The following is a 9,845-nucleotide window of genomic DNA, read 5'->3' as shown; positions in this document are numbered from 1 at the left end:
CAGCTACTGATCAGAAAGCTGCAGGCTGCGCGTGACCAGATCACGTGTTCGCCACCCAAGTCAGTGTGTAGCTCGTCATTCAATTTCAAGCATGGCTGAAGCAGGAGCAGAAGCGGAGCTGACGAAATTAATAGCAAAGAAAAACAGCACGTCGGTCATTTGGCAGTATTTTGGATTTGAGGCCAGTGATGAACACCAGAAACAGGTGTTGTGCCAAACATGTCGTGTAAAAGTGGCTACATCGGGTGGCAATACCACCAATTTACATCGCCACTTGAGAATTCACCACCTGAACTTGTATGGTGAGTGCATGGCGAAAAAGAACTGTGAAACATCAAGCAGCAGCGATACTTCGGCAAAACAGCCAACAATAACATCATTGTTCGCCAGTGTGACGCCTTATGAAAGAACTAGCCGAAGACACAAGGAGATTACCACTGCCCGACTTACATATCGAAGGACATGGTGTCTGTAAACACCGTGACCAAAGACGCATTTAAACGTTTGCTACGCACAATGGATAAGAGGTATGTTCTGCCCTCCCGCACATACTTCAATCAAGTTGCCATCCCACAGCTCTACGCAGAATGTAATGCCAAAGTTGTAAATGAGCTGGAAAACACGGAGTTTTATGCGTCAACTACTGATCTGTGGTCAAGCAGAACGACCGAGCCCTACATGAGTTTGACCGTGCATTTCGTCAACGCCAACTTCGAGTTGTGTAGCCTAGGGCTGAACGATCTATCGTTTTGGACCGAAAATCGCGATCTCAGACAACACGATTTTGGGATCGTCAAAGCTGCGGTTTTTGCTTGGTGCATATTAATAATTATGCAGTCCTCGTGCTGCGTTCTCTAGCTTGCAGAACTAGATAGCTAGCTTACAATTTGTCGTCTAATAAATAAAGTTGATGAACTCAAGCGAGGCAAGAAGTGTTGGTTTTTCTTCCGTTTACTTTGTTCACCAAGCAAGTATTTATACAGGACATTCGTTTTTGTAAAACTGAAAACAAACAGAAACAAAGGATACATAAATTTCACGAAGATAATAGCATGATACCACGAGAGCTAGCATAGCTAAGTGACATTATCATAGAGCATGTAGAAACTAATATTCATCGTATATTCCTAATTATTTACATGGCATTGAATGTACTAACAAATGATAGACACTTACAGACTAATAATGTCCAAAGCTCACGCGTGAAAAGGTAGCTCTTCGAGGAGGAATTTCGGCAGTGGCTGAATCCGTGTGCTCTTCTAACTGAGGTCAACTCGTCAATGAAAAAGAAACTAAACCTGCGTGACTTTGTAAATAATACTGTCCACTAGGTGGCAGTATTTCCCCACATATAAAACCCAAAGCTACCAAAAGCTTATGGAGGGCAGAACAATAATAATAATTTCGTCAATAATTTCACATGAATGCCCAAGGCTCTGTGTCAGCTACTGATCAGAAAGCTGCAGGCTGCGCGTGACCAGATCACGTGTTCGCCACCCAAGTCAGTGTGTAGCTCGTCATTCAATTTCAAGCATGGCTGAAGCAGGAGCAGAAGCGGAGCCGACGAAATTAATAGCAAAGAAAAACAGCACGTCGGTCATTTGGCAGTATTTTGGATTTGAGGCCAGTGATGAACACCAGAAACAGGTGTTGTGCCAAACATGTCGTGTAAAAGTGGCTACATCGGGTGGCAATACCACCAATTTACATCGCCACTTGAGAATTCACCACCTGAACTTGTATGATGAGTGCATGGCGAAAAAGAACTGTGAAACATCAAGCAGCAGCGATACTTCGGCAAAACAGCCAACAATAACATCATTGTTCGCCAGTGTGACGCCTTATGAAAGAACTAGCCGAAGACACAAGGAGATTACCACTGCCCGACTTACATATCGAAGGACATGGTGTCTGTAAACACCGTGACCAAAGACGCATTTAAACGTTTGCTACGCACAATGGATAAGAGGTATGTTCTGCCCTCCCGCACATACTTCAATCAAGTTGCCATCCCACAGCTCTACGCAGAATGTAATGCCAAAGTTGTAAATGAGCTGGAAAACACGGAGTTTTATGCGTCAACTACTGATCTGTGGTCAAGCAGAACGACCGAGCCCTACATGAGTTTGACCGTGCATTTCGTCAACGCCAACTTCGAGTTGTGTAGCCGCTGCCTGCAGACAGCATACTTCCCCACTGACCATACCGGGGAGAATATTGCCATGGGGCTGAAGGAGTGCTTGGCCAACTGGGGTCTAAAAGAAGAGGCCCAGACGTGCATAACAACAGACAACGCTTCAAATATGGTCAAAGCAATGGGACTTAACCAATGGACCAGACTGCAGTGCTTTGGACACAGGCTGCATCTTGCAATTGGTAAGTACAAGAATGTGTGTTTGTGCGAGTGTGTATGTTTACAAGGTTACTACAAGTGTGAGAGTTCGTATTATCTGGGGACGAAGCGCCGGGAAGTTTGTTGTCAAGCTGTCGTTAGCTGACCAACTGTTAGCGCAATGCTACTTTAACATACTGTTTATCCTAGGGAGAAAAATGAACCCTTTCATCGGTAAGCTTTGTGTGTGTGTGTGTGTGTGTGTGTGTGTGTGTGTGTGTGTGTGTGTGTGTGTGTGTGTGTGTGTGTGTGTGTGTGTGTGTGTGTGCACGTTTTAAGGATTAGGGATTAGTGAGGCCATGTAATGTGTGTATCGGTGCGAGGGGGAAACGTGTTTTTGGTACAATAAACGGCTAACGTGTTTTAGTAGTAGCACATGTCAGGCTGGTGCAACATCAGCTGATGCCACTATACGGATTAAATGATTTTTTGGTTTTTAGTGGAATATCTAAGAAGCATATTAATTGCTTGTGCATTAATTACCAATTACAAATTAATTTATGGGCAATAACTTCCTGTGGTAGTACCACCTGAAGTCTGCTGCTAAAAAAACGTCATTGAACTAAATACAAGATGACAACAGATGTAATCAATGGTATGATATGAATACTGTGTTATGAGCTATCCTTATGGCTTTTCATACTGTAATACATGTAATGTTTTCCCCCAGAAAATGCTGTCAAAGATGAGCAAAGAATCAAACGGGCCACAGGACTTTGCAAGCAGCTGGTTGCGGTCTTCACTCACAGCTGGAAGAAGAAGGCGGCACTAAAACAGGCACAGCAAGACTTGAACCTACCTCAACAGTCACTGGTCACTGAATGTCCGACACGATGGGGCTCCGGGCAGAAAATGATTGGGAGGGTGTTGGAGCAGAGCAAGGCACTGTGCCAGGTTCTGTCTGAAGACAGGAAGACGCGGCACCTGGTCCCCACTTGGCAAGACACAGATGTCCTTGAATCTGTAAACAATGCCCTCGGTCCTCCTCAGGAGTTCAAAGACGCCCTCTCAGGTGAGGACTACGTAAGCGTGTCATACCTGAAGCCAGTGCTCCATCTCCTCAGAACAGCAACGCTTGCTGAAACTGACCAGGACACGAATCTCACCAAGGAGATCAAATCAAGAGCTCTCCACTACATTGAAGAGAAATACAGCGACCCAGTGACACAGGAGCTCTTGGACATCACATCCTTCCTTGATCCAAGATTCAAGAAGAGCTACATAAGTGAAGAGAATGTCCCATACATCAAAGACAGAGTGAAGATGGAAATGGAACAGGTGGCACAAAAGGTAAGCTTTCCTTTTTCTTTGTTGTTTCAAAATAAAACAAAGTTGTATTTGTGTTTTTAATTTTTAATTTTTGAACTATACTCTACTGACATTTTAAACTTTTAGACAAAATGCCTCGTTGGTCTTAATCACAACTGATAGCAAAACATTGATGCTTCTTATTACTGTGTGTTGCAGTTGTGTGTCACAACCCATCCCATGCCCCTGAGTGCAGAAGAAGAACCACCATCCACCTCTACAAAGCGAAAGCGGTCACTGGGCAGCTTTTTCAAGACCAAGGCGGTCCCTGCTTCCTCTACTGTGCAGTTGGAGGATACCATTAAAGCAGAACTGGACAACTACCTCATAACTCCTACCATTGATGGAGAGCAAGATCCACTGGCCTGGTGGAGAGTGCACAATGTCAACTTCCCATGGCTTAGCAAGTTGGCTCGTAAGTACCTTTGCATACCAGCAACGAGTGCACCATCAGAGAGACTGTTCAGTGCCAGTGGCAATATTGTCACATGTCAGCGTGCAAGTCTGAAGCCAGCAAAGGTTGACATGTTGGTTTTCTTGGCCAAAAATCTGGGGAAGGGGAAGATTTATTGATTTTTGTTGTTGTTCTTCTGCACCTTACCCTGACATGTCTTTGTTCCATTAAAAAAGGTGTTCACTCTTTTTTACTTATCTTTTGTTTACCGACTAGATGTTAAATAATTTAACCAGTTGGACATCTTTTGTTGATGAGGAAACTGTAGGGTCATTTAAACTTTTTAAATTATTATTATTATTATTTATTTTTACTACCTTTACATTTCACTTCCTCTTGCCACTTTATTTGAAGAAGAAGCACAGGTTTCTGAATACACGGGTTGAATATCTGTAACTGCTGCTGATGTTGAGGTTCATAAGCTAGCTCCTTTGAGCCATTTTGCACTACTTTTAAGGTAAGACTTCTTTTTTTTGCTCCACTTTGTTGTTACACTGAAACTTGTTTCAATAAAAAAAATCGTGGTTGAAATCGAAATCGCAATCTCTGCCAGAAAAATCGCAATTTCAATTTTTTCTTAAAATCGTTCAGCCCTAGTACTATGGCTCTTACAGTGATTATGAAGTGCTTCGAGAGGCTGGTGCTACATCACATTAAAGAATAGATCTGAAGACGCCATAGCCATAGCTCTCAGCTCTATTGACTTCAGCTCAGCGATCAACACAATCATCGCTTCTGGGAGGTGCGGGTGTATTAAAGCGGACCATTTTTTCCCAGAGCATTCATGGCACTGAACTCTTGCACTAATACCGCTTAGTCTTCCTTGCCTGTGCAATAACCCATACATGTGCAACATTTATTATGCACATAATTTCGTTATATTTCGTGTCTTTGTTGTTTTATGTTGTGTATTCCGAATGATTTGGATGGCACCTTAAAGAGGAGAAGCTTTTCTCTTTTTCATCGTACATGTTTAATGACAATAACTGCTTCTAATCATTATCTTATATTAAGAAGGTTGTGTCTGAACTGGGGAATTCCCCTCAAACCACAAGCAGGCAACTCTTTTAAAATGAAACTGAAGGAATGCAGAATGTATCTAAGGTGTTTCATTTATTATTTAACTTTAACCTTATAGTTTGAAGCCAACTACAACAATATCTGAAATATGACTTCTCAGTATATCTGTGTGTGAATGTATATTTATGTACATGTTTTTCCATGTCTAAAATGTAAACAGCTTTATATCGCTGCATATTCTTTCATTCTCTTGTGATGTTGTCCTTCTCTCTTTTTTTGTTATTGACATTTTAATGAATTGTTATGTTTTAATGTTTTTTTTTAAGTTTAATATTTAAAGCCTACATTGCTTAAGGATGGCAATACATCGCTTTATTATTGCAAAATATTCTGTAGACATTTGCTCGCAATGAACATTTGAGAGGATATGTACTGGAAGAAACACTGAATGATAATATAGCGTTTCATGACTGTGTTTGAATCTTATAGTCCTAAGCAATATGATTTTTGTCTCTCCCCCAACGTTTGCAAGTCAGCATTGTATTTCGATTTGACGAGTCATATGCCAAACATGCTCTCTCTGATTCTGGGAAACAGGCTTTTTGGAGAAAAAAGGAAGGGACAAAGAAAATGAAAGTCATGTTAAACCATTGCATCATGTGTGTCCAGTGTATAAAAGACACCTCTTTTGAGCTGTACTGCATCAGGAATCTCCACTGAAGGAAGAACTGGACCTGTGAGCAGCTGTCCACCATGCATCCAGCACTTACTGCCCTACTCTGCTGCCTGCTGGTCCTCTCTGCACAAGGTACTGTAAGAAGTTTTACAGTCCACTGTAGTACAGGAGCTGAAATGTTTTACCCGCTTGTCCTTTTTGTAACGGTTTAATTATGTGGGGTTATTTCACGTTAAGTGTGGCACATCTTATTTCTCGTCATTCAAGCTAAACCTTCATGTGTTTGTTTTGAAGTTGGGTTTGGGGTTACATAGTTGCAACACAGACAGATGACTTTCTGGGACTGTCTGCGTGGCAAGCAGAAGCTGACATTTGTGCAATATGTTTTACCTCAAAAATGTCGATGGATGCGGGAGGCACTTTGAACAATGAGATTGGAGCTCAAAGTTTTAATCAGGTCATAGTTTTGGTTTGACAGTAACTCTGCAGCTCTGGTTCAGTCTCTCATCAGGCAGCTCTCTGGACACAGTAAAGCATGACTCCTAATTATATGTAAATACATATACAGTCTATATGCTGTGTGCAGTCAACTGTTTTCTGTCCGGTTCGTTTTCATGCTAAATGTGTGTGAGAAAATATCAAAACTGATGATTCAGACTAATTAAGTTATATTATAATTATAACACATACATATGTTTTAATTGTTAGCAAGAGATCCAATAGTTTTTTCTAAAGTAGAATCATTTTATTGCATTGATGTATGTGATATTTAATGGTATAATATCATTTTTATTAATAGGAAACAAATGGTTGTCTTTAGATCTTTGTACATTATAATGGCACATATAGTATTATTTATAATTAAATGTTCCTGGTTGAGTTTCCTGACTAACCGAAGAGATGACATTATTATTACTTTGTATGACCAGTGAGGTTAACATACACATGCCCACAGGGGCAATTTGTAGTTCAGTATCCCCTGAACAACATGATAATAAATGGTCTTTTCTTCCCCCAGGACATCCAGCAAACAAATCCAATAAGTGCAAGTGTTTGAAGTTTGTCAACAGGGTCAACCCGCAGCAAATCCAGGGACAGCCGGCCATACATGAGCCCAGCGCGTTCTGCCAACACAGAGAGATTATGTGAGCAATCAGCTGAATGAAGCAAAATATACATTGCATTTTCTTCGTCTAACACGGCTCTCTTCTCTCCCAGTATTTGGATATCAAATGTCGAATATTGTATTAATCCTCAATCAAAACTTGGAAAGTTAATTCTCACAAACAGAAGCAGGTAAGATCAGCTGGCCTGCTCTAACTTCAGAAATCATAACTAAACATTTACTAATAGTGTCATATGTTTACTCAGGCATGGAAAAAAATGAATTGAGAGCAAGACAGCTTCCAGTCAAACTACATGGAGCTCAGCAGGACTCTGAGACTGCACAGAGGGGGACAGAAAAACTGCATCTATAACAGAGGGAGTTGTTCATGCTCACTGTCTTCGTCATGTAAATACAGTTAGTGTGCAAACAAAATGTTGTCTTCTGTTTCTGCCCTTTTACTTAAATGGTCTTTTTGAATTAAAGAATCACACTGGAGTGGACTGAGTCTTCTTGTTAACACAACACAGCCTGAGACCAGGCAACATCATGTGCTGACTGACACTACAGAAATGTGAAACAGCTATTTTAGTCGTAGTGGTGTACATGTCCAGAAGTACAGTGTCTGGACCCCCACCTGTCATAGTTCAACATCACTTTAGTAACAGCTATGTGTCAGCTCTATTTCATCAACAGTCATATTCTGCCCTCCTCAGATCCATATTCAGAACATTGCTGAAGGTATTGAATGGTGTGCAAAATAAATACAGTGGATCTCAATTAACAAAAATATTTAAGTTGAAAATCGTTATTTATGCCTTGTTTCATTATTTGAGAACAACATGACGTAAGAATTTGAGGCAGGATTTAATATTGCCTTGAAAACCAAACCATTCATAATAATAATAACAACTTAAACTTATATAGCGCCTTTCATGGTACCCAAGGTCGCTTTACAAATAGGGAGGTGAAAAGGGGAGTGGGGGTTAGGGATCAAAGGACTTAGTGCAGAGAAATGTTTTGAGGTGCTTTTTGAACATGGGCAGTGATTGGGCAGAGCGGACGTGGAGTGGCAGACTGTTCCAGAGTGTGGGAGCATTGGCAGAGAAGGCCCTGTCCCCAAAAGTTCTCAATCTGGTGCGGGGAGTGGCCAGCAGGTCCTTGTCAGAGGACCGCAGGGAACGTGACTGAGTGTAAGGGTGGAGGAGATCGGTGAGGTATTGTGGTGAGAGTCCATGGAGAGATTTGTAGGTGAGCAGGAGGATCTTGTAGGTGATGCGTGACTTGACTGGCAACCAGTGGAGCTGTTGGAGGATGGGAGTGATATGCTGCCAGGGTTTTGTGTGAGTTAGAACCCTGGCAGCTGAGTTCTGGACGTACTGGAGTCTGCCTTGGTGGGCAGTCCAGACAGGACACCGTTGCAGTAGTCCAGACGGGAGGTGATGAAGGCATGGATGAGTGTCTCTGTGACTGAAGGCCGGAGTCGTGAGATGTTTCTGAGGTGGTAGAAGGCAGACTTGGTGATGTTGTTGATGTGGGGGACCGGAAGGAGAGAGTGGAGTTCAGGATGACGCCCAGGTTGCGCACCTCAGGAGATGGGGAAATGGAGCAGCCATCCACAACCAGGGCCAGGTCACCAATTTTCCTGAGCAGTGGTGCAGGGGCCACCACCATGAGCTCTGTCTTATTGCTGTTTAGTTTGAGTAGGTTTGTGGTCATCCATGATTTGAGTTCCTGCTGGTAGTTGACAAGTTGTGTGGGTGGGAGCTGGGAGGAGGGGTTTGTGCTGATATAGAGTTGGGTATCATCGGCATAGCAGTGGAAGTTGAGTCCATGTTTAAATGATATGATCTAGGGGTAGCACGTAAATAGTGAACAGCAGAGGACCTAGCACAGAGGCCTGGGGCACGCCATGGTTGATGGGTGCTGTATGAGAGTTGGAGCCATTTAGGGTGATGAATTGTTTCCGGTCTGTGAGGTAGGACCGGAACCAGGACAGTGCTGAACCACTGAGCCCGATGAGCTCAGAGAAGCGGTGGAGAAGGATGGTATGGGAGACTGTATCAAAAGCTGCAGAAAGGTCAAGGAGGATGAGGATGGAGATGAGGCCATTGTCGGCAGCAAGCAGAAGGTCATTAGTGATTTTGATGAGGGCTGTCTCAGTGCTATGGTGGGTTCTAAAACCAAATTGGAGAGGTTCAAAGAGCTCATGGTGGGACAGGTGATGTTGGAGCTGTGCAGCCACTGCTCTTTCCAAGATTTTGCTGAGGAAAGGGAGGTTGGAGATTGGACGGTAGTTGTTGGGGTCGTCTGGGTCAGAGCCTGGCTTTTTGAGAGTGGGGATGACTGCTGCCATTTTAAAGCTTAATGGTACCACACCAGAGGCAACAGAAGCATTGATGATGTTTTCCACTGGATGGCAGAGGATGGGAAGACAGGCCTTTACCAGAGTGGTGGCCATTGGGTCAAGACTGCTGGTTGAAGACTTGGCTGAGGTGACCAGTTTTTTGACTTGGTCACTCCTCATCCTGTTCGGGCAGTGAGGGGCACAGGGAGAGCCCAGGAGACTGGAGCTGCCGGTGGATGTTGTCCACTTGGACAGTGAGGCCTGATCTTCTGTATCGTCTCTCGAGCCAACGTCCTGTGGTTTTCATCCTGCGGAGCTCAGGGGTGAACCAGGGGGCGGGACGAGAGAAAGACACGTAACGCGTGGTGAGAGGTGCTACAAAGTCCAGGCTGAGAGAGAGGGCACGGTTGTAGTGTTCCACCATGCCATCAATTGTTTCGTAGGGGTGGTAGGTGGCGAGGTGGGTCGCTAGGGTGCCAGATAGTGTTGACGTACACACCTGTTTGATGTTCCTGAACATGATGGGCCGTTTAGTGCACTGCT

At 43.4% G+C, this 9,845-nt stretch overlaps 2 protein-coding genes across 3 annotated transcripts; both read left to right on the top strand.

The window, feature by feature from the left end:
* The first annotated feature begins 308 nt into the window (after positions 1 to 308).
* Positions 309 to 4,745, top strand: LOC134872941 (E3 SUMO-protein ligase ZBED1-like). Of its 2 annotated transcripts, none has more exons than XM_063896308.1 (3): positions 309 to 2,376; positions 3,063 to 3,682; positions 3,860 to 4,745. In XM_063896308.1, exons 1-3 carry the CDS (start codon positions 1,905 to 1,907, stop codon positions 4,271 to 4,273), a joined length of 1,506 nt encoding a protein of 501 aa, XP_063752378.1. In that variant the 5' UTR covers positions 309 to 1,904; the 3' UTR covers positions 4,274 to 4,745. The 2 variants fall into 2 exon arrangements, with proteins under 2 accessions (XP_063752378.1, XP_063752379.1); XM_063896309.1 differs by having other exon boundaries at positions 312 to 2,566.
* A 1,091-nt stretch (positions 4,746 to 5,836) lies between these two features.
* Positions 5,837 to 7,453, top strand: LOC134873883 (C-X-C motif chemokine 10-like). Its single transcript, XM_063897784.1, has 4 exons — positions 5,837 to 5,982; positions 6,869 to 6,995; positions 7,069 to 7,146; positions 7,222 to 7,453. The coding sequence occupies exons 1-4, from the start codon at positions 5,928 to 5,930 to the stop codon at positions 7,235 to 7,237; spliced, it is 276 nt and encodes a 91-aa protein (XP_063753854.1). The 5' UTR covers positions 5,837 to 5,927; the 3' UTR covers positions 7,238 to 7,453.
* The last annotated feature ends 2,392 nt before the right edge of the window (positions 7,454 to 9,845 follow it).

The sequence above is a fragment of the Eleginops maclovinus genome, chromosome 12, assembly GCF_036324505.1.
Source record: "Eleginops maclovinus isolate JMC-PN-2008 ecotype Puerto Natales chromosome 12, JC_Emac_rtc_rv5, whole genome shotgun sequence".
Classification (NCBI taxonomy): Eukaryota; Metazoa; Chordata; class Actinopteri; order Perciformes; family Eleginopidae; genus Eleginops; species Eleginops maclovinus.
Note: the sequence above shows the minus strand (reverse complement) of the source record. Positions and strands in the feature narration are given on the sequence as shown.